The 24,888-nt window shown below is 45.7% G+C and overlaps 1 protein-coding gene across 1 annotated transcript in view; it reads right to left on the minus strand.

The window, feature by feature from the left end:
- KNSTRN (kinetochore localized astrin (SPAG5) binding protein) overlaps positions 1 to 24,423 on the minus strand; it is a 123,438-nt gene extending 99,015 nt beyond the window's left edge. Inside the window, exons 1-2 of the mRNA XM_082275409.1 lie at positions 24,347 to 24,423; positions 16,771 to 16,900 (exon numbers count right to left, since the gene is read on the minus strand). Of these exons, the coding sequence (XP_082131535.1) occupies positions 16,771 to 16,900; positions 24,347 to 24,401 (185 nt within the window). The 5' untranslated portion in view covers positions 24,402 to 24,423. The remainder of the gene's footprint in view (positions 1 to 16,770; positions 16,901 to 24,346) is intronic.
- Between the last annotated feature and the right edge of the window lie 465 nt (positions 24,424 to 24,888).

Raw genomic sequence — 24,888 nt, forward strand, 5'->3', positions numbered from 1 at the left:
TGTTTTGGGGATGCATTTCCCATGATGCTCATACACTCTGAGGTATAGTTGGGCATTGTGGGAGGTGTGGTTCTGGGGTGCCGAGGTTCGCTATCACTGCTCTAGAGCTATGGTCAGATGCAGGTTTTAAAAAGAAAGCAGTGTACAATGTTTGCATTACCTCCCATACCCTGGAAGATATTTTTAAATGTTTGAGGATCAATGATCGCTAATGTTCTCATCCCTGCAGCAGTTTCCTGCTTCCTTACCATAGCTCCCATGCTCCACCAATCTGTCAACAGTTTTAAGGAGTGACTTTTGGCTCAGGGCATTCTTTCGATGCAGAGGTGGAGCATGAATATTCATTCCCTTTCTTGGGTCACAAATATCAGATGGCCTTTGGATGATTCTTAGTGCTAAGCACATGCAGGTATTTATGAAGGCTCCTGTCTTTATGACAGAATCCTGAAAAACCATTATTCTGGTGGTAAGGAAAGGAGGCTGGTGCCCTTTTCTGGACTTCGCAAACGCTAGTCCACAGATTCCTATAGTCTGGGTTCGTCAGCACTCAGGTTTTTTCTAGCAGACAATGACTTGACCTAGGTCATGGTATGTTTTTTGGTTGGCATTCTCCAGGAACCCTTTTGAGGGTACTATCAATCTTTATGGCATTTATTTCCTCAAGTGACATTTTGCGGATAGCGAAGTAGGGGTGCTGCTGCTAAGTAACGATTTTGCCTGCAGGACCCTCTAGATCTTGGGAGTATCTTGTCAATTTTTAGTAGATTCAAATCCAGTCTACTTAAGTCCTGGATCGCTGTTCATTGCAAGCAAAGGTCATGTCCATCCTTCTGGGTCCGGGTATGTTTTTGGTCACGGCCCCCGCCCCAGAACCCTTCTGGAGGTACTATCTATCCATGGGGCATTCGTTTCCTCAGTGATATCCTGCTTAGAGCGACGTAGGAGCAATGCTGCTAGTTAACGCCTTAGCCTGCAGGACTCTCCAAAGCTTTCATCTTGTCAAGTTTTAGTAGAATTGAATTCAGTTTACTTACTCCTAGATAGCTGTTCAGTGCTGGTTATGGTCATGCCCATCTTTCTGGGGCCTGGGATCCTGAGCATTATTTGGACTATATCCTGGTGTTGGTTCACTCCAGGGATTTTCTCATAGACCACCGGGATCAAGTCTTGCAGACCCAATCAGAATTTGGGTGGATGGTGAATGTGCAGAAGAGCCAACTTGTTCCGTCCAATGCCTAACCTACCTGGGCAGGGGGTTTCAGTACAGTCGAATACAAGATTTTCTTGTGAAGAGAGAAGATTGATCGAGTCTGTGCGGGGACCAAGGGGATTAGGTCCTCAAAGGAAATCACGGTTCTTCGATGCATGAGTTTTTTTAGGTCTCCTAACGGCCTGTATCCTGGCAGTGCCTTGGGCACGGTGGCACAGGAGAAGGTTTCAGTTCTGCCTTCTAAGCCAGTGGCACCGCGGATCTCTCAGCCAGAGGTTCCAGGTTCCTTGCTTAGTTTCCAACAACCTTCTGTGGTGGACCAAGAGGAGCAACCTCTCCCTGGGCGGGCCCGTCAGCCCTGGAGACTGGATCACGATTACTGCGGATGCCAGTCTCCAGAGTTGGGGGGCACATTGCCTACAATTGAAAGTGCAGGGAGTGTGGGACCAGAGTTTGCCATGTTCCTTGAATCTCCTAGAATCTCCTAGAACTAACAGCGGCCAGGTAGGCGCTGAAGACGTTTTTGCCCGTAATCCAAGGCAGGAGAGTCAGACTTCTCATGGACAATACAACGGCAGTATCGTACATTGTGAAACAAGGGGGGACAGGAAGTCTGCAACTTCTCCAGGTAACTGCGGAGATCTTCTTGGCCGAAGCCCATTTGTTGGACTGTTCAGCATTGTGTCTCCCGGACCCTCAGAATACCCTAGTAGACCAGTTGAGCAGGAACTTCGCCAACTACACAGGATGGTTGCAAAATCCAAAATATTTGTCGAGCAATGGGGGTTCCCGAGATAGACTTAATGGCGACACATTTCAACTGTCAAGTTTTTTTCCCACTTCTTCTGCCCGCAAGCTCTGGCCCAGGATGCTCTCTATCAGAAGTGGGGCTTCAAGCAGGTCTACCTATTTCCACCAATTACACTGATCCTCAAATTATTGGTGAAGATCATGGAGGAGGGAGTACCCGCTATTGTGATAGCTCTATTCGGGCCGAGGAGGCCATGGTTTCCCCTTCTTTGTCTGGCGGTGTGTCCTCGAATAAGGCTCCCTCAGGTCAGGGACCTTCTCATCTGCAACGGCCACACTCACCCCAACTCGGCCTGTCTGGCCTTGACTGCATGGAATTTGAGAGGAGCAAGCTCCAGAATCTAAATCTCTCTGACTCAGTAATGTCCACCATTCTGTCATCCAGTAAAGAATCTACTAAAGGCCACTTATTATAGAGTGTGGCAGAGGTTCGAGGATTTCTCAGTCCAACAGGGATTTTCTTTCCGTTTCCCCTCAGTGGCGAATATATTGGATTTTCTGCGGTACGGCCTCGACTCGGGACTAAGCTTCAACATGCTTAAAGTACAAATTTCAGCACTTTTCGGCCCTTACCAATACCTCATGGTCAAAGGAGTCTCTAGTAGTTGGATTTCTCCGTGCAGCAATCAAGATATATCCGCCTATTCGTCCTTTTCTTTCCAAAGTGGGATTTATTGTTAGTATTAATGGGTTGCTAAAAAGCCCCCTTTTTTCCCCAGATTCGGACAGTCCTTTATGGTACCTGACATTAAAGACGGTTTTCTTGACAGTTTTGGTCTCAGCCAGATGAGGCTCAGACACTGCAGCCTTCTCCTACAAAGAGCCGTTCTGCACCTTCCTTCAGGACAGCGTAGTGTTACAACCTTCTCCGAAGTCCTTTCCTAAAGTCTCTTCGGAATTTCATTTTAATTGGGAATCAGTTCTCCCGGCCTTTTCACCTTCTCAATCAGACTTGGAGGAGCCTAGATGGTATGATCTGGATATGAAGTCTCTCCCACAGACATAGCTGCCCAGAACGGTCTCGTTCCAGAAAACAGATGCTCTTTTTTTGTATTCCCAAAGGGTCCCAGGATGGGTATGCCGGGCCCTCCAAGAGTCCTCTCGACAGGGATAGTTAAAGCAATCCAAACAGCTTACTCCCTTGGAAGGCCTCCCCCCTCCTCAGGAGATCCGAACACATTCCATAAGAGTGGTGTCATCCTCCTGGGCAGCTTGGTCCAAAGTATCGGCAGATGTGGTCTGTAAGGCAGCAGGTTGGAGATCTCCTAATACCTGCATTAAACACTAAGCTGGAGGTGATGTCATCCCAGTATGCTCAGATGGGAGCTTCAGTAGTGTCTTCTGCTGTATCAAGATATTACAATTAGTTTCTTGCAGCAGTACCTGGTGTTTGTAATATATTCTTCCCACCCTGTGTTTTGGCTAGTTAAGTCCCGTAATATGATGGCATGACGCAGAGCCAGGAAAATGGAAAATTGTTGCCAATACTTACCGTAATTTTCCTTTCCTGGCTCTGCGTCATGCCAGCACAAAACCCTCCCTGGTCCGTCACGAGCTCATACAGAACACCTCCACCAGGTACTGCCTGCCTTTTATGCTATTTCAGGGATGTCCTATGGGGGTCAGAGGGGTGGAGTTGACCGTAGTATGATGGCATGACGCAGAGCCAGGAAAGGAAAATTACGGTAAGTATTGGCAACAATTTTCCATTATATATATGCATATAATATATATATATATATATATATATATATATATATATATATATAATATAAAATGTGTAATGTGTTTGTGTTTTGTGCAATGTTTTATTTATTTATTTTTTTTTTTTAATTTCCCTCCCTAGTTCAGCTCCCATGCAGCATTGCTGCTGCAGGGAACGGAACTAGAAAGTCATCAGACCGACGGAGAGCGGCGGGGATCTCGGCTGGCGGTCACAGCAATGAGAGATCATCGCTGGATCGCCAGGAGAAGGTAAGAGACACCGCTGCGCTCTCTGCACATCCACCCCGATACCGATCCTGGTATGAAAAATCCACCCCGAGTCACGCTCGGGGTTACCGCCAGGGAGGTTAACTGGGCCATTCAAACACATGAATATGTGAACCTCAGCCCCAGTCTCAAGTCTTCTGCAGAAAAACAGGTTTTCTTCTAAGATTGCCCTGCATTTGGCTCTATCCATCTTCTCATCAACTGACCAGCTTCCCTGTCCCTGCTGAATAAAAGCATCCCCTCAACATGATGCTGCCACCACGTTTTATGGTTGTGATGGTGTGTTCAGGGTGATATACAGTGTTTGTTTTCCGCTACACAGTGTTTTGCTTTTAGGCAAAAAAGTTCAATTTTGGTCTCCTCTGACCAGAGCACCTTCTTCCACATGTTTGCTGTGTCTCCCACATGGCTTCTCGCAAACTGCAAACAGGAATTCTTATGGCTTTCTTTCAACAATGGCTTTCTTATTGCCACTCTTCCATAAAAGGCCAGATTGTTGGAGTGCACAACTAATAGTTGTCCTGTGGACAGATTCTCCCACTGGAGTTGTGGATCTCTGCAGCTCCTCCAGAATTACCATGGGCCTCTTTGCTGTTTCTCCGATTAATACTCTCCTTGCCCAGCCTGTCAGATTAGGCGGACAGCCATATCTTGGTAGGTTTGCAGTAGGTTTGCAGTTACTCTTTCCATTTTCGGATGATGGGTTGAACAGTACTCGGTGAGATGTTCAAAGCTTGTTTTTTTTTGTTTTTTTTATAACCTAACCCTTCTTCCAACTTCTCCATAACTTAATCCATGACCTGCCTGCTGTGTTTCATGGCCTTCATGAGGCTGTTTGTTCAGTAAGGAGATTAAGTTACACACAGGTGGACTATTTTACTAATTATGTGACTTTTAAAAGCAATTGGTTCCTCTAGATTTTACTTAGGGGTATCAGAGTAAAGGGCGCTGAATACAAATGCACACCACACTTTTCAGATATTTGTAAAAAATGTTGAAACATTTACGTTTTTGGTTGTAACATGACAAAATTGACAATTTCAAGGGGAATTAATTATTTTTAAAGTCACTGTGTGTATATATACATTTTATATAATAATTTAAAGCGACAGAAAAAAAAATTTGAAGGGCCCCTGTCACTCTGCACAAAAAGCTAGTGCACACATTGGTCCTGCAAGCAAACAGTGATCGTCCCCACACATATGAGGTATCACTTTAGATGCATCAGACCTCCTGTGTAAATCTAAAGTAGTAACCTGTAAAACCACTACACAAATATCATGCGACAAACTGCAAGGAAACACAATAGTCCACCATTATACAAACGTCACTCATACCTTCCGCCTCAGTAATATTAAAGCACCAAAGGAACCCTCAGTAAGCTCATGAATCTGCAGACCTTTTCTTGCCTTGTTCTTTAGGGTGGGAATGAGTGCTGCCCTGGAAGACTTCTTAGAAAAAAAGTTACCAGGTATCCAACTCTTTTCTCTAATCATTTTCCAGGGCAACATCTGAGAGAATGTACCAAGCAATACTTACTAGGGAGGGAAAAAAGTCTGGAGCACCTTGTAGCCAAATGTCTGGTCCTAACTGGACAGCTGGTCAATGCAGTAATGCCTTGCAAAGGTACTGAAGCGCGACCATGTCGCTGCCCTGCAGCTCTGCTCCGGTGTTGCCCTGGCTCTTTCTGCGCTTGATGATGCCCAAGCTCTGATCCAGTGGGCTATGACTCCGCTCAGCGGGGCAAGGTTCAGTGCTTGGTAGGCTGTCTGCATAGCAAGACTTATCCATCTGTCTATCGTACTTTGAGGCCAGCTTACTCTTGTTGTCTCCTGCATGGAGAATGAATAGTGTGGTCGTTTTTCGCCAATCTTTAGTTCTCTCGAGGTAAGCCATCAGGATCTTTCTTACATCTACCTTGTTGTAGGTGTCTCTTTTCTTGCTATCCATCGAAATTGGAAGGAAGGGGATAATCACATCATGAGTTCTGTGGAAAGTTGAAGAGACTTTTGGTAGGAAGGCTGGGTATGGTGTGAGGATAATTTTATCTGTCAGAATTAGACAATACGTTTCTATCATGGATAGAGCCTATATTTCGATGACTTCTCGCTGACACAAGCGCCACCAGGAGTACTGTTTTAAGTGTAAGGTACTTATTTTAAGCATTCCTCCAATGGTTCAAAGGGTGCGGACAGGAATCTAAGTACCGTGGAGAGGTCCCATGTCAGAGTTCTGCTGAACTTCATGGGTCTGGCTCTTTTCAAAGTGAGAAGGAATCTTCTTCTGAGCGTGTCTTCTGCCAGCCTCATGTCTAGGTTGGAAGATAGGGCTGCCACTTGAACCTTCAAATTGTTGTGCGAAATGCTCTTGTCCGCTCCTTCCTGTAAAAAAAAAAAAAAAAAAAAAAACTAAGATTTCTGGAATAGTTCCCTTGTCGGGGTCTCCTTTGTTCTCGTACCACAAGACAAACTTTTTTTTCTCACTTTTTCGTAGAGGACTCTAGTCACGGATTTTCTGCTGGCTAAGATAGTGTCAATCACCCTGTTTGACAGACCCTAGTTTCTGTAGCCTCATCTTTCAGGAACCAGGCCGAGAGCTTCATGACCTTGTGGTTCGGTTGGTTGACCGGCCCTTGCAAGATAAGGTTCGACACATCTGGAAGTGTTAGAGGTGATTGAGTACTGGGTTTTTTTAAATTACTGAACCATGGTCTCTGAGGGTAATGAGGTGCAATCAGTATCACCGTTGCCTTTTCTACCGTGATCCTTTGTACCAGCTTTGGAATTAGGGCAGTTGGGGGGGGGGGGGGTCTAATGCATAACACAGCTCTGGTTGAACGCATCTACTCCGATGTTCCCATCTGTGGGGTTTAGAGAGAAAATTTGGAGGAGCTTCGTATTTATTTTTGACGCCAACAGATCCACTTCGGGCACCCCCCAGACTCGGGTGGTCCACAAGAAAATGTCTTGATTCAAAAAAGGACCATTCTGTCTTATGATTTTTCAGCTTAAGAATCTACCAGCGTGTTGTTGGTTCCCTTTAGATGGATGGCGGAGATGGATCGGATTTTCCTCTCGCCCCATGACCGTGTTGTTTCTGTCAGATCCATTAGACAAGTCGATTTTATTCCCCCTTGTCTGTTCAGGTATGCCACAGTTATGGCATTTTCTGATTGAATATGGACATCTTTGCCCTCAATGGCCGGTTGAAAAGGTTTTAGCACCTCCTCTACAGCTTTTAATCCCCTCATGTTTGGGGGATGCTTTAGACCAGTGGGGGTTCAATTTTCCTTGTACGCAGTGATCCGCCATATGCGCTCCCCAACCCAGAGTGCTGGCGTCTGTAGAGATCCGCACCGGATCGGTCTGTGTCCATCTGCGTCTCTTGAGGTAAATTAGCGGGCTGTGCCACCACTGGAGAGTTCTTTTGATTGAACGAGGAATCAAAACATTTGTCTCTAGGGATGATGGGTTTCCCTCCCATCAGGCCAGAATGATTTTGTAGAGGTCTCAAATGGAGCTATGCTCCCAGGTGATGGCCGGGATTGAGGACGTCATTGGTCCTAACACTCCCATGCCCCGTCTGATGGTCATGAATTTGGCCCCTATCAGGAATACTATCGCTTCCTTGATCTTTTTGACGTTTTCCTCCGTCAGGAAAATCTTGGTATCTAGCATGTAGCCCAAGTATATGACTCTCTGGATTGGGGTTAATTGCGATTTTGCTTCGTTCACAATCCATTTTAAGCTTAGTAAGAGATGCTCTTGTGCAAATTGGCTTCCAGTCTGTCTGCTGATTCGGCGAAGAACAGTAGATCGTCTAGGTATGACACCACGCCTATGCCTTGCTGTCTTAGGTTCTTTTAGGGCTTCTGCCATTATTTTCGAGAAGATCCTGGGTGCAGAAGCGATCCTGAAAGGTAGAGTTGTGTACTGAAAATGTAGAGTGGTAGCTGGACCCTGGACCGCAAATCTTAGGTATCTTTGATGACTCTTCTTTATGGACACCTGTAAATATGTATCCTGCAAATCTACTGTGGCCATGAATACTCCTGCCAGAAAAATATTCCTGACCGAGTAGATGGACTCCATCCTGAATCTCCTGTACCTTTATCTTTCTGTTGAGTGGTTTGAGGTTCAGTATGAGCCTTAGCCTGCCTGAGGGCTTCTTTCTCGCAAATATGTGCGAATAAACTCATGTCTTTTCTTCTTCCGGTGGTACATGACAAACACACTTTTTGTTTTATTAGATTTTCTAATGCAGAAAGGAAGGCCCCTGCTTGGTCTGTGCCTTTTGGGAGTGTCGTCACCAGGAACTTGGTTGGGGGATGAGTGGAAAACTATCGAGTAACCTATCGTACGAAGAATCGTTTTTTTGTGATTTTCTTCCACTTATGAGGAAAGGACGCCAGTCTGCCCCCACCTGGAGACAGTCATTTACATAGTAACATAGTAGTTGAGGTTGAATAAAGACAATAGTCCATCCAGTTCAACCTGTGTAGGTGTGTGTGGCCGTAATCATCTCTCATACCTCTGAATGTTCTGATCCTTGAGATGTACGTCCAAGAGTCTTTTGAAAGCAACCATACTTCCCACAGAAACCACCTCCTGTGATAGAGAATTCCACAATCCTGTAGCCCTAACAGTAAAGAACCCCCTGTGTTGCCTGAGGTTAAAACGCCGCTTCTCCTCTAATCGCATTGTATGCCCTCAAGTTCTCATGCAATCCTTTCGACTGAATAGCTTTTTTTCTATGCTGAGATCACCATTGAGGTATTTATAAATTGCTATCATGTCCCCTCTCAGGCGTCTCTTCTCCAGGGAGAATAAATCAAGCGATTGCAGACGGTCTTCATAATTAAGGTCGTCCAATCCCCCAATTAGTTTAGTTGCCCTTCTCTGGACTCTCTCCCGCTCCAACACATCCCTCCTAAGAACTGGCTACCAGAACTGGACAGAATACTCCAGATGTGGTCGGACCAGAGTTTTATAAAGTGGTAGGATTATAGTTTTATCCCTGGAATACATGCCTTTCTTTATACATGCTAATATTCTGCCGGCTTTGGCAGCGGTCGCTTGACATTGCATGCTATTGCTTAGTCTATCCTCTACCAAGACTCCCAGATCTTTCTCCATTTTTGATTCCCCCAAAGGTTCCCCCCCTAAAGTGTATTGTGCTTTTATGTTTTAAGTCCCCAAGTGCAAAACTTTACACTTCTCCACATTAAACCTCACCAGTCTGAGTATGCACATTTTATTACCACCCTTTGGACACGCCCATTTACCACCCTTGGACACGCCCTCTTTCTTGGAATGGAAGGCTTGAGGATAAAATCTCCCTTACCTTTTTTTGCTTTGTTGTGTCCAGCGCTGCTTTGGTCCCGTTTCTTTATTAAAACCTTTTAGACTGACGAAAAGGGCGCTTTCCCATGCTTCTTTTTTGTTTGAGGAAACCCTTTATTTTTGGCTGCAGTTCTGTCCAGAACCGTTGTTTCGCCTGTGAAAGGGATGCCGCATAATTTAATTTTTTAAGCGATGTCCCTTCCCCATGACTTCAGCCACAGGGCTCTTCTGGCCAAATCATTAGGCCAGTGGTCCTGGCCGATACCCTCACAGATTCAGCCAAAGCATCCACAAGAAATGTTGTCGCTCTGGTTAGTGTGGGTATGGTTTTTACTAATTCTTCTTTAGGGTATCTCCTAGCAGCTCTTGCAGCTGCATCAGCCAGACTAACCGGGTCCTTGCAGGTGGTAACTATAGCTGGATTTAGATTCGCTGCTCCTGCCATATGATCACTGAGGGTCACGGAGTCGTCAAAGGCCCAATCTTAATTTCCTTCTTGAAGGAGTTGAGCATGTCTTTAAAAAGGAACCCCTGTGATTCCTTAGCAACCATTTTGTTGATGCATATTTGGCATAATGTTTTTTTTTTTTTTTTGGAGGAAACCTGTGACCGCAAAAGGCAGTGCTAACCTTGCTGCTGATCTTTGCCCTTTTCTCTTCTGGGGTCTTTGTCTGCAAATAAGCACAAATGACCCAGTGAGACAGGCGGCTGCCATACACAAACATGAATAACCGTTTGTACGGGGGTAAAGACAGAGGGGACTCCAGAGCGGTCCTGACAGGTAGTATCTGCAGGGCAGGGTGGAGAAGCATCCAACATGGTCATCCTCAAAAAAGAACCCCAGCATAGGGGCCTTTTAAATGCTTCCTGCACAGCTCCAGCCCCGCCTCAAGCTGACTCTATGCAGGTTGGTGGATGTACCTGCACTGCCATCTGCTCTCCTGGTATCCTTATAGTCTGCTACTTCCTTGGCGAAGAGAGCCCATCCATCTTTCTCTTCATTTTTCTTTTCTTTTTGAAATTCATGCTGTTGCCCGGAATGGACATCAGCGGACTTTTCCCGCTCTATCGCCCAATTTCCGCCCTGCCCAAGATGACTACGGGCCAGAAGCGCCGCAAGGCATAATACACCCGCCTCCATCTTGCTCCTCCAGCAGCGTGGGGCGCCTGTTTGCTCTATTGGCCAGAGATATGGCCCCTGGATAGCCGGTACTGGTGCCCGGAGGATGCGGTGACCTGATAGCTGGCTCAATCCACATTCAGACGTTTGGGGGGGGGGGGTAGTTGCATACCCCTCAGTAGGGGTGAAACCTCAGGGGGGGGGGCCAGCTTTCCCCAATATGCTGCCTCTGACCTGCACTACCCAAAGCCCACTGAGCTGGATGGGAGGCTGGCCAGGGAGTCCCCTACAGTTAGCACAGAGACTGGGAGAATAGAGTAGGAGTTGCAGCTCATGTAAATTCGGAGGAAACACAATCAAACTAAGGCAGAAGGTATGACTGACGTTTTTATAATGGTGGACTATTGGGTTTCCTGTTTCAGGTGGGAGGAGCCTATCTTTCAAATGCTGCCCTGGAAGACGACTAGAGAAAGTATTCTGTCAAAAAGCAACAGTGTTAGCCGGCTGATTGAGAAAACACAGAAAGATAGTCAACAGGATTAAGCTTATGACTTTTTAAGGCTGCATTTGCATAGGTATTTATCCACACTGTGAATCCAGCAGCAAGAATCCTGTGACTGGAATTGACAGCTGAGCTTGGATAGCAGCAGCCACCGAGCCCATACTGTGCAGGATGTCAGCAGGCACATCTTTTCGTGTTTGCAAAGTCACCGATTGCTTGCTGTGATCTTGGCTGAACAAACTGTGTGCAATCACTGTGGGTAATTCCCGGCTGTGCAAACAGTCACAAATAGTTGCAGCAGCCAACAGACTGTCAATGAACTGTATGGATAAGAGAGCCGCAGCTCTCTGCACATAGCAGTCAATCCCAGCCACCGGAATCAGCGGATATTGGTGCTGTGTTTCGCAGCATGGCTAAACGCTCATGTGACTACAGGCTAAGTCAGCCCTGATCCCAGTGATACAATCCGACACAAGACATCCCAAAAATTTGTCAAAACAATATTAACGTTTATAAAAAGGAGTGGGCCACTGGCCCCCAGTCAATGGTGAGTGTTTAACCACTTCTGAACCGGAATTTGCCCCCTTTATGACGAGACCATTTTTTGCAATTTGGCAATTTTGCAATTTTGGCACTGCGTGACTGACAATTGCGTGGTCATGCTGTACCAAAACTTACGTCCTTTTTTTTTCCTTTTTTTCCCCCCAAATAGCTTTTTGTGGTATTTGATCACCTCTGCGGTTTTTATTTTTTGCGATATATATATATAACCAAAAAAAAAAGCTAGAATTGAGAAAAAAAAAAAAAAAAAAAAAAAAAACTTTCTACTTTTTCTTATATAAAAATATCCAATAAATTCAATTTTTGACATATATTTAGGCCAAGTCAAAGTTATTACGTCTTCAAAACTATGGTGTATATACTGGAATTTACGCAGATTTTACTTTCTGACTGCCTATCTAATTTCTTGAAGTGCTAAAATAGCAGGGCAGTACAACCCCCCCCCCCAAAGTTACCCCTTTTCAGGAAAGTAGACAAGCAATTTCCTGAGAGGCATGTTGAGCCCATTGAATCTTATTATTTTGTTTTGTCACAGGTGTTTGAAATTTTTTTTAACACAGTTGTCATTGAACTTGTATATTGCTCACGCATGCCATGGGTATATATATATGTGTAATTACACCCCAAAATACATTCTGCTGCTTCTCCTGAGTATGGGGATACCCCATGTGCGAGACGTTTTGGCAGTCTAGCCGCGTACAGGACCCCGAAAACCAATCACTGCCTTCAGGCTTTCCAAGGGTTCTAAATTGTTGATTTCACTCCTCACTACCTATCACAGTTTCGGAGGCCAGGAAATGGCAAGATAGCACAAACCCCCCTCCCCCAAATGACCCCTTTTCGGAAAGTAGATGTCGTAAGCTATTTGCTGAGAGGCATGTTGAATCCATGGAATATTTTATATTTTGCCACAAGTGTCGGAAAAATGACAATTTGTTTTTTTGGGGATTTTTTTTTTACACAAAGTTATTACTTAAATGATATATTGCTCACACATGCCATGGCTATATGTGAAATGACACCCCAAAATACATTCTGCTGCTTCTCCTGAGTACAGGGATACCACATGTGTGAGACGTTTTGGCAGTCTAGCCGCGTACAGGACCCCGAAAACCAATCGCCGTCTTCAGGCTAAGGGCGTAAATTGTTGCTTTCACTCCTCACTACCTATCCCAGTTTCGGAGGCCATGAAATGCCATGACAGCACAAACGCCCCCCAAATTACCCCTTTTCGGAAAGTAGACACCCTAAGCTTTTTGCTGAGAGGCATGTTGAGCATTTTGTAGATCTCACTTTTTGTCACAAAGTTTTGAAAATTGAAAAAAGAAAAAAAAAAAAAACGCATTTTCCTTTTCTTTCCCCCATTTTCCAAAATAAATGAGAGCTGCAAAATACTCACTATGGTATAGGCAATGGTTAACAATAATACATTACATTATAATAGCGTAGAATGTTGGTATCTGAAAAGTAAAAAATGGTTAACAATGAAAAACAGTAACAAAACATTACAGTATAACACTATATATTATAAAGTACAGTAAAAGTAGAGAGTAGAAAAGTAGAGTAAGAACAGAAAATTAACTCAATAAGACAACTAATTTTAGCTTTATTTTATTTTAACACTTTTTTTTTTTTGTAACTTTAAATGTTCCAGGTTAGGGTCTCTCAAAATGCGATCGCCATCTTACATCTTTCAAGACCATGTGTAAGTGTGCCCTAGACTGTGTTATGCTGTACCCTAGGCTAATATTCCACTAGTGTGTGGTAGTGACGGAAACCGTCCCTGATGCAGAGACCAGGTTGGCTAGGACAGGAGGGACAAAAATAGCAGGTGTCACGCCTCTATCTGTGTTTTCGACAGACAAGACCTCTTCTTTGGGGGTGTCTTTGGGTAGGGGTACTCGGGAGGACATCCGGAAAATGCCTCCCATATATGCAGCCGGCTCACTGCATCTGGGTTGTGAATTTGGGCCACAGCACCTCCTGGATACAGAAGGACTGTGATGATCTCTTCCTGGAATTTTAGGAAGGATCCACTTCGTCCTGACGCTTTGAGTAGCACATAAGCGCTCAGCAGAGCCAATTAAAATAAATAGACACTTTTTTTGTACCAGCGTCTGCCCTTACGGGCAATTAAGTACGGCGCCGTCATCTGGTCATTGAAGTCCACCCCTCCCATGTTAAGATTGTATTCATGGACACGGATAGGGCTTCTCAACACCACCAGTCGCCATTGGAATTTGTACTGTTGTGTCTGCATAAATGGAGGGCAGAACGAAAACATTCCGTGTATCCCTCCACTTCCCTGCAAACAATCTGTTAGATGGGGGGAGAGAGTCTGCTTGAGGTCTAAGTTGGGTATCTACAAGCTGTTGGGGGAAGACCCGGCGATTAGATCACACGGTGCCAGATGCGCTAATTGCAAATTCAGAAAGGTGACTAAAAAGTGTCACGCTTGTGCAGAAGTTGTCCACGTATAAATGGTACCCCTTTCCAAATAAGGGTTTCACCAAGTACCAAACAAACTTGCTGCGTATATACATGTATAGCCTGTCGCCCTGTCACAGAGCTTATACATCTTGACCCCATATCTGGCATGCTTGCTGGGGAGAAACTGAAAGCAAGGCGGCCAGAAAACTTATCACGGACTCAACGCAGACAGCTTGTTGGGGCGTATACAAGCTGCAAACTTCTGGTTGAAGTAGTTTACGAGGGGCCCAATTTTGTGGAGCCGGTCATATCAAGGGTCCCCCCGAGGACAACAGAGTTCATGGTCACTGAAGTGCATGAACCGCAGGATTTGCTCGTATCTCGTCCTGGCAATGGCAGCAGAGAACACAGGCATATGGTGAATTGGGTCACTGGACCAATAGGACCACAACTCTTTTTGGTAATGCCCATGAGGAAGGAAGGATAGGCCCAGAAAGGTTTTAAATTCGGAAACAGTGATAGGTTTCCATGCAAATTCTCTGGCAAGGGACAAATTTGGATGTGCGGCGATTAATTAATCAGCATATAAATTGAATTGATCAGCATATCAATTGCTTTGGTCCACAATAGATCTGTACAGATCTTCCGTGAAAGACAGCTCGTAAAAGTCAAGGGAAGTAAAAATTGGCTGTTACCACCTGAATTCCGGGTTGGCCAGTGAATGGAGGGGGGAAGAGTTTGGGCGCTGCAGAAGCGGTAGGCTCCCAAATAGGATTTGCCAGCGCATCAGTGCCTGTCTTTGAATTCTTGGTGGCTGCAGGACATTACTTGTGCTAGCCACCGCACTAGCTTGAACTGACTTGCCATATCACCAAGTGTTACTGCAGTGCTGGTTTGACTAAGACCAGGATCTACTAGGCTGCTGGTGCTTGCCAGGTCACTAGAAGGTTGAGCGGCACTAGTACCGACACTCTGCTGCATACAAGAACCCTGCGACTGTTGCACCTTAGCAACAGAACAGGGTCGGGTATGCCTGACCTTAGCAGGGACCACTAGAGCCATCTGTCAGGGTGCCGCTGCCATCTACAGGTTCGTAAACGGAGCCCGATTCTGACCGTGAGGCTTCCCCATTGCTCTCATCGGTCATGCTCAGTATCCTGTAGGCCTCTTCACTAGAGTACCTCTGACTTGACATTTTGGCCAATAAATTTACAGGTACCTAGTGTGAGTCACAGGTAAAAAAAAAAGGACCTGGTTGTCGAGGACTGTTTGAATCGCTATGAAAAAAAAAAACTGCTAGTGCTAGCAGAGATTAGGCCTAACTCTGCGGTTTTGTGTGTTGTGTTTTGGAAGTGACAGTAATCTATTGATTACTGCACTAGCTTGGGCTGGGCGGAGGGGCTAAACGCAGGTGCTGGCAGGTGTCGTGGCCGATCCTGCTAACGCTGCATTTTGGGAACACTTAAATATTGGGGACGCTAGTATAGTTCTGATTGGATCAAAGATATTGATCCGTTCAGACACTATACTAGTAAAGGAGGTGTTTAGTGTGCGTCACTGGCAATCAAAGGGTTCATTTATACTACTAAATATGCGGTGGGGATCTGTCCTAGATTGACGCTAACTGATTTCACCTGTGACACTAACGTAGGGATCAAAAAAAAAATCTGTACACTATAAAAAAAAAGTGACACTGACAGGGCAATGAAGGAGTTAACTGGGAGTGATCAGGGGGTTAAAATGTTTATTGGAGAGGATGGCGGGTACCCTAAACCTATTTGGGACAGAAACTAACGGTTTGTAAAGCTAAATGAAGTCACAAGGCACACTATTCCAGTAATCAGTAAAAAAAGCTATATACTGTATATAGTGTGCACTGGGGCAGGGAGTGAAAGGGTTAACTGAGGGGTAATCAGGGGGTTAAATGTAGTGATCGACCGATTATCGGCAAAGCCGATCTATCGAGAGCCAATATGCACTTTGCCCGATATATTGGAATCAGCCTTTTGATTTACCGATATGGGCCGATATTTCGGCAAAGTGCTTGTACCGGCTTGATGCCTGCAGCTAGAGGCATCACCCCGGTACCGGTGTCCATAGCCGATGGTCGGCTGTCTTGTAATGACAACCGATGCGGCTGAGAAGCCGCTCGGCTGTCATTCCAAGAAGCGGGAGGGGACATCCTCCCCCCTCCTCTGCGTTTTGAATGCTTTTAAGTGCAGAGGAGGGGTTTGGGGTCTTTTAGAACCCCAGATCCCTCCACCACATCCAAAATATCGGTATCGGTGGTAAAAAAACGATCAATAGTTAAAACGTGCATATATGTACTGATGTTACTGTAGTGATTGGTACTCACAGTTAGATGCTCTCTCCTCTCAAGCTGGAACTGAAATGGGCTCCATGAGGGGAGAGAGCATAATTTTCTGTGCCTGCGTTTACAAAACACAGGACGGTCTGGCATTGGTCACAACCGATGACCAGGTCCAGGCCAATGATTTTTGGTTTTGATGACTGATCGGTTCTGAACAGAATCAGACCATTGCGGGGATGGAGGGTACGAGCGACCGACGTACCCCCTATGTCGGTTTCGCGCAGGAGGGGCTGCCTGCTGCAGTTTAACTGCGGCGGGCGGTCCGGAACAGGTTAAACCAAGTGTTCAGCAAAGGCATGGCAATATAAACAGTTGTGTTTATTATAATTTAGAGGAAGATTATAAGAGGTAAAGAGAGGTTACAATTCTATTCATCCAACAGTAAACCATGAACAATTCTAATGTAGAACAGTAGTAATTTTGAATGCCTACCCATTGCTGCCATCCTTATTCATGGTAAAATCAGGAATCGTAGATGAAAAAGCAATATTAGGGTCCTTGCTGTAAAGTGGAAGAACTTGTTTCGGAGGACAGGGTTTCTTGGCACAAGGTACAAAAAGGTCTAAAAAGCAAAGAAAGAAAAACTGGATTTTTGTCTTACCGTAATCCTAAGGCTTACTAATGGACACAGCTTCAAGTCTTCAGACCATTGGCTTTATTGCTGTCTCTCTTTAGGAGTAGGACTAGGCGGAAACCTTTTTGGTTACACCCCTGGGGCAGTCCCAGAGGTTATACCATCACTTCCTGCTGTAGGACTCCAGTTTGTAACAAGCATTGTGAGAAGAACATATAACTCAATCCCAACAGAGGGGAGGGTGCTGTGTCTGTCAGTGAACCTCAGAGAAAAGGATTTTATGGTAAGACAAAAATCCAGTCTTCTTTTCCATTCACTGACAGACACAGCTTCAAGTCCCAAAGCAGTGTCAAAATGAGGGGTGGGGAAAAAAAAAACCACAGCAAACGCAGAATTCCCAACAAGGCTAAACATAGCCAACCAGGTAACAACAGGAGCTCAACTAGGAACAACTGGAGCTCACCACTAGAAAAAGTTTCACCCTCAAGAAGCAGAAGCCTCTGCAACCGCAGCCAGCAAAACTATGCAGCCAAACCAAGATACAAATACATCCACCTTATAAAATTTTGTGAATGTGTACAGAGGACCACGTAGCCACCTTGCACACCTGAACCACTGATGCGTGATGAGGGAAGGCTCAGGAGGCACTAAGCGCCCTCGTAGAATGCACTTTAACAGGGAAAGGAGGAATCTGATCATTAATGGAATAGGCCTGCACCACAGTCTGCCTGATCCACATGGAAATGGTCGCAGCAGATGCAGCCTGCTCCTTACGAGGTCCATCTGTAAGAACAAACAAAGAATTGGATTTTCTAATCAGTTCAGTCACCGCCAGGTACACCCGAATCGCCATTACCACATCTAAGGAATGTAAGGCAATCTCCTTAGAATGTTTCGGCTTAGGACATAGGGACGGTAACACATTGTCTTCATTCAAACGAAACCCCAAGACAACCTTAGGAAGGAACGCCTGACAGAGTTGCAACACCACCTTGTCCCTATGAATCACCAAGTAAGGTGACCGACAGGACAACTCAGCCAAGTGACGTGCGAAAATAATTGCTACTAAGAAAGCCACCTTCTGTGACAAAGTGAGCAGAGGAAGTTCTTGAATATTTTCTAAAGGAAGCTTTTGAAGCACCGATAGTACCAAATTGAGATCCCACGGATCGCACCGGAGGAGCCAGATGGAGAACTCCCTGCACAGAAGTGTGAACCAAGGACTTCCCCACCAATGGCCTTTGGAAAAAAAATAGCCAAGGCGGAAATCTGGCCCTTGATGGTGCCCAGAGTCAAACGTTGATCTACACCCGATTGTAGAAACTAACAGGCGAGACACAGAAAAGGAGCGGGGAGAAACCCCTGTGACTCACACCAAGTAATGTACACACTTTCCAAACTCGATGATAAACCTTCCTGGAGGTAGATTTCCTAGCCTCCAACAGCGTAGGAATCACCAACTCCAATAGTCCTCTGTCCTTCAGCCCCTGGCTTTCAATAGTCCGGCCATTAAAGTCAGCGATCTTAAAGCAGGATGGAAGATGGGTCCCTGAGACAGAAGATCTTCCCCGAGAGGAAGTTTCCAAGGGACGTCTGCTACCAGCCTTACCAGGCCTGCGTACCAAGGCCAGTCTGCTACGCAGAATCGAGGTAGAAGGAATTCCAGTCATTCTGATGGCACCAGTCTCAACAGGAGTTGAATTGGAGGAAAGGCATTAATCAGATGATACTGACCCCAAGGGGCCTGCCAGAGGATCCTGAGACCTTGACACGAACCTCTGCACCTTCCTGTTGGGAAGCCAGCAGATCCACATTGGGGGTCCCCCACCGAAGGCACAGTTGATTGAATACCTCCGGGTAAAGAGACCATTCTCCCGGATCCAACGTCTGCCAACTAAGCTAGTCTGCTTGCCAATTCTCTACCCCCGAATGTGCACAGCAGAGAGGGCCGGAACATATTCTGCCCACCTCAAGATGCTGGCCACTTACCAGGCCGCCAGGGCACTTTTTTGTGCCCCCTTGACGATTGACATATGCCACAGCCGTAGCATTGTCTGATTGTATCCGCACAGGGCGTCCCTGTAGTTAATCATTCCATTGAGACAGACAGTCTGATCGCCTGAATTTCCAGGATGTTGGATCGGCAAACTGGAGTCTGGACTCCTCGGGCCGAACACCATAGGATAGACTCCCTTGAACCCCAACTCAACAGGATCAGATTGTCCAATGACAGCAGATCCTTGTTCTATTTTATCAGAATCTCCCTTTGCAAGGGTGTGGCGTGAAACTGCACAAACAGAACAGGCTCTAAGGTGACCCATCAGACCCAGCACTTACATGCAAGTCCTGAGTGATGATCGATGGTTGGACAACAGGAACCGAAACGCATCCTGTAGCTTCAGTTTTGTCTGAGGAAGAAACACGCAGGCTGACACTGAGTCCAGCATCAGACCCAAGTAGTCCAGCTTTGTGGACAGAGACAATGCCGATTTCTGAAAATTCAGTGTCCACCCGAACTCCTGCAGAGTTCGCACCATAACATCCAAATCGGCTTCTAGAGCCTTCTGCTGTAACAAGGCCAAAACTGGGGCCAAAACCTTTGTTAACACCCGAGGAGCTGAGGCGCGACCAAAGGGTAACGCCACAAATTGAAAATGCTCCTCGCCCACGGCAAAACGAAGAAAATGCTGATGCCCGTCATATATTCGAATATGATGGTAAGCATCCTTGAGATTGATGGAAGCCAGCAGATCTCCTCGATGAAGGAAAGCTAACACTGTGCGGATGGACTTCATCCGAAATTTCTGAACCCGCACAAAGTGGTTCAGAGCCTTGAGATCCAAGATCGGACGAACCTTCCCTTCATTCCTGGGAACTGTACACAGATTTGAATAAAAATCTTGAACAAAAAGCGTAAGTTGGAAGGAAAGAACCTTGCCGGAGGCAAGGACCAAAACTCGATCTTGTAACCAAACCAAATCAGTTTGTGGACCCATTTGTCCTGAATAAGCAAGGTCCACAGATCCGGAAAGAAGCAAAGACGTCCCCCCCCCCACCCCAGACACAGGTGAGGGTGCCCCTTCAGGCTGGGGAAGGCTTGCCTGCGGAACCAGAACCTTGGACTTACTATTCCAGGGTCTCTTGGAGCCTCCTGCAAAATTACAGGTAGATCTTGAGCCCTTTTCCTGCAATCCAGACCGAGAAAAAGGCCGATTGTGAGCTGAAAAGAAGAGATCCTGCTTACCGTGAGGTTCCTTGACCTTGGCTGCCTGCGGAAGCAATCTACTCTTTCCTTCTGTAAGGCCCTTAAACTCTTCCATAGAGGCACCGAACAAACTGTCACCTACAAAAGGAAGATCAGTCAGCACCTTTTTAGAAGCCTGGTCAGCTGACCAGTACTTCAACCAGCTCATGCGGCAAAGGATAACCACCGTCACCGAAACCCGGCCGGCCAAGGGGGCCGCATCACAAATAAACTCTGGATCAACTGATCCGCCAGTTCAGAAGGGTGTTGACTCCCCTCCAGATCCTGGGGTGAAATTCTAGCCCGTTCCGTTAAAGTCTGAGATACCAAGGTGATAGCAAACACCGGTCTCAAAATTGAACCAGCCACGGTGAAGAGGTACCAGACCAGAGCCTCAGCTCGTTTGTCCATGGGGTCCATAAATGATGGAGCATCCCCTGCTGGCAAAAGTTTGGCCTTATTTAGCCTGGAAACCTGAGAATCCAATGACGGTGGAACCATTAGTTTCTTCAGAAGAGACTACTCAAAAGGGATATCTCCTAGCAAAATGCTTAGGTATACCAAGCATGAGTTTCAGGGAACCCCACCGACTAGTGAGAATCTTGTCAAAATAGGCAGGAAAGGGAAACCCCTTAATCACTTTGGAAGATTTGTGGGTGCCAAACTGCACCAGCGTCGCCGACTTTGCTGCAGCAAAGTACTCTAACGTTAAAATTTCCCGCACTGACACAATCAAAGCCTCCACCAGCGCTTTTTCATGCACGGCTGCAGAGGACAACAACTCATCCTCACTATTAGAGCAATCAGAGCGCGTGGACACAGACCCAGTGGACTGACTTGTCCGCAGTGGCCAAATCCACCTCAGATTCTGAGGAAGCAGAGGATACGGGTGAAGGCGGGGGCGCTTCTTGCCAGGCCTCCTTTGCAGGGCCATATCTACTTTGGCTACTAGCAACTGCAGAGCTGCTGTCATGGCCGCTAGGGCAGATTGAGACCCAGAGGGTCCCTCAGCTTCCAGGAACGGATCAGGTGGTGAAACGCGATCCATAGGCTCCATGACCATAAAGGGTTAATCTGGACCGCGCAGCTCAGAAAAAAAAAAAAAAAAAAATTATATATATATATATATATATATATATATATATATATATATATATATATATATATATATATATATATATATATATATATATATATATATATATATTATATATTTTTTTTTTTTTTTTTAAACGGGAGTCCCCTCCCCCCTGTGCACCTCTGGGGCACCACAAGAATCAGCGCACCCACGGCAGAGGAAGGATAGAATACCCACCCACAGAGACTCACCACCCGAGCTGTAGAGCGCCAAAACGGTCTGCCACACTGCTGGAAAGAGGAAGAGGAAACTCTGACCTGACACTAGAGGGCCCCAAAGCCTCAAACTACAGGAAGATGGCTGCCATTAAAACTCTATGGGTAAACTAAAAACATGGCTGCCAAAGCCGGGAATACAGAATCCATGGCAAAATGGCGGCACCGCATGGCGCTGCACGGACCCTGGACCCAAGGTAAGGACAGAACCCACCCCCACAGCACTCCAGGTACGGACAACCCCACCAGGGGGGCGGTAGCGGCGTCACCCACTACTTCTCCGGCCCAGCACCATACAAACCCCTCCAGCAAAAAAACATACATGCCAGGGGGGGCAGATGAGGGCACCTACACAGGAGAAGGAGAAGGGGAAAAGGTATGAGGGGGAGGAGGGACACAGGAGGGGCCTACCATTCCCAGGGACAACCGCAACAATTCCATGGGAAAGGAGGGGGGGGGGGGGGGACACTACTCACCATACCACGGTCACCAGGCGGGCGCTACTCCCAGCAGTCAACCGCCCATCTTGGAATGGGGATACTGTGGCCTGAGGAACGCTGCAACTGATAGTGACTGCTGTTGTGACCAGGGCTATGCGACCTTGCGAGGTGTTTCACTCACCGGGCAGCCCCAGTCCATATTCGCTATGCCGCGGCCAACCTAGGGCTGAGCTAATAGTTGGGTTGCGCTCTCGGGATCTAGAATATCTAGTGCGCCTTCCAGTCCGGCTGTTGATTGTAGTTCACACAGGAACAAAAATAATAAAAAGTAAAAAATTTCATTTGAATAGGAAAACATGCCAGGACCGCAGATCCCAGCAGAGAACTAGGTCCTTACTCCTGACTAGGCAGAAAAAAAAAAAAAAAAAAACTGCTGCAGGAAGTGATGGAATACTCTCTGGGACTGCCCCAGGGGCGTAACCAAAAAGGTTTCTGCCTAGTCCTACTCCTAAAGAGAGACAGCATAAAGCCAATGGTCTAAAGACTTGAAGCTGTGTCCGTCAGTGAACGCAAGAAAAACAATTATATATCTATCCATCTCCTATTGCACACTGGAACCATTGGCACCCTATGATATTTCGAAAATAGTAATACAAGAACATGAGCAGTACATAGGCAAAGGATCTTTAAAGAAAAATGAGCTGGTGGGGCGCAAGAGATATGCTATGTCTCTTCTGCAATACAACATACATTTACCTGCCTGTTTCCCATTTTCTTTAGTATATACTAAGCATGCATAGTTTAGCCTGCAGTCTCAGCCTACCTCAGTGCCAGAATATATGAACTCTGATGCTCAGGTGCAGGAATTACTGCATTCCAGCCCACCTAAACCAAGGTGGCTGAAGATCCCAAGCCTGAGAATAAAAAAACTAGATGAAGATGTTGGTACTCGTGATGGAGCAAGGGCAGGTGAATTTACCGCTTTAAGGATCATTCAGATGGCCGTAACACACATGCTGAGCTGCTGTCTTCTGTATCCAAATCCATTTTGGAGCTGGGTGCTGGCAGCCTATATAAATGGATGCAGAAAAAACAGCCTATATGGACACAGATGCATGTAAAATTTGACATGCGTGCAGGGGCGGGTGCATGAATCCAACCCACACTGGATTTGAACGAGCTACTGCCTAAAGCTATACAGCAAACTAAAAAAACAAACACTAAGCTGAAGCACGTTTATGTGAACTTGTCACATTGTAGTTAAAGCGGAGTTCCGGGCACAAAATCGACCTAATCGATTTTGTGGCCATCCGCTTGCTCTTCTTCACCTGAAAAGGAATTGGATAGTTAGGGTTATTTTTTTTTTTTACTTACCTTGTAAATTGTAGAAAGAAATACTCACCTATTTTCCACTTCCTCCCTCTGTGGCCGCGGCCCACGCCGTCACTTCCGGTTTGCAATGATTCCTGGGAGCTGAACGTCATCGCTCCCAGGAATCAATGCGACGGCACCGGCCCTGCTCGTCACTTCCGGTGCGGGCGCATTCTGGGAGAAGAAGACGCGGAAGAGGACGCAGAAGAGGATCGCGCTGGCTTCAGCTGCCCACAACAGAGATGGCAACGCTGTAGAAGAAATTTTATAAGTGAGTATTTCTTCTTGCAGGTAAGTGCGAACCGGGACAGATCAGAGGCTAGCCATTGTGGAATGTACTAGCCCTGACTGTCCCGGGGGTATGTTCATTGAAAAAATGTTTTGTGCCCGGAACTCCGCTTTAATGGGAATTCTACTTGAAAGGCATGCTTCACTTCTGGGAAAGGGTCAAGCATGATAAGGACTTCATTTGTGCAGGTAACGCCTTCAGAAAGGCCATGTACACACAAACATATACAAGGGCAAATTGCTGCATTTTGTATTATCTCAACATGTTAAGCAAGATTTTACTTTATACAAGATAACCTAAAATTAACAATTCTATCCTCACCAAAATATTTAGTTATTCCTTTAAAGTATCAAGGGACTGTTAATCATAATAATTTTAAAAATAGGCATTCCATGCTCAGATTTTTAACCAAGCTATTTTTCCTGAGGTTTTGTTCCATCTAATCATACTGTTGGACATCTATGCTTTTATGATAGTGTTGGGCAAAAACGATTCAATAATACTTCTGGTATATCAGCATTTTCACCAATACATACATACATAGACGTCATTGTCAGAGTATACCGTCAGCCAGGAAGCTTTTGAAGGGAGTGAAGGGCAGGCTACAGTAGAGCCACTATCAATAGCTAAATACCCTAAAAAAATATGTGAAGCCTCTATACTGCTTTCACTTCAGTAATATTGTATTAGTGAATGGCTATACAGCAAGGAAGAAAACACTAATAAGCCAGATTTACCTGATGGCTTCTGTGTCTGAGGTCTAAGAACAGGTAGTCTGGACTTCTCCATCATTGCATGCTGGATCTTTCGTAAATCCAAAAGATCTGTCATCATAAAAATACAATTTACTATGCAATACAGTACAATTTCATAGCTCTACAAGTATATTACGTTTTGCAAAAAAAATATTTTATCTGAGCCAGGGGATGACCATATAAAGCTTTTTAGCAGATAGGGTATAGTCCCATCATAAACATTTACCAACTTTCCCAAATATCCAAGAATGTTTTTAAAGGAGAAAAACTAAACAAAAATGTTTTTTTAGTTTTGGGTAGAGGGGCAATATAAAATTTACTTTCTCCTTCTGTCTGGTGACCGTTGTCTCCAGGATGGAAAATTAAAAGAAATCTAAAAATGTTACAGCTGTCACTGGAATTAGAGGAAAAATCTGCCAGACAGACACATTTCAGTAGAGCAGAGAAAGGCTAGAATTCCTAACTGCCTGTTATACCCCTAAGCGCTCCACCAGCGTGCCACAATAGAATGGGTTGTGTCTAGT

The sequence above is a fragment of the Pelophylax lessonae genome (assembly GCF_965119305.1).
Source record: "Pelophylax lessonae genome assembly, chromosome: 13".
NCBI lineage: Eukaryota > Metazoa > Chordata > Amphibia > Anura > Ranidae > Pelophylax > Pelophylax lessonae.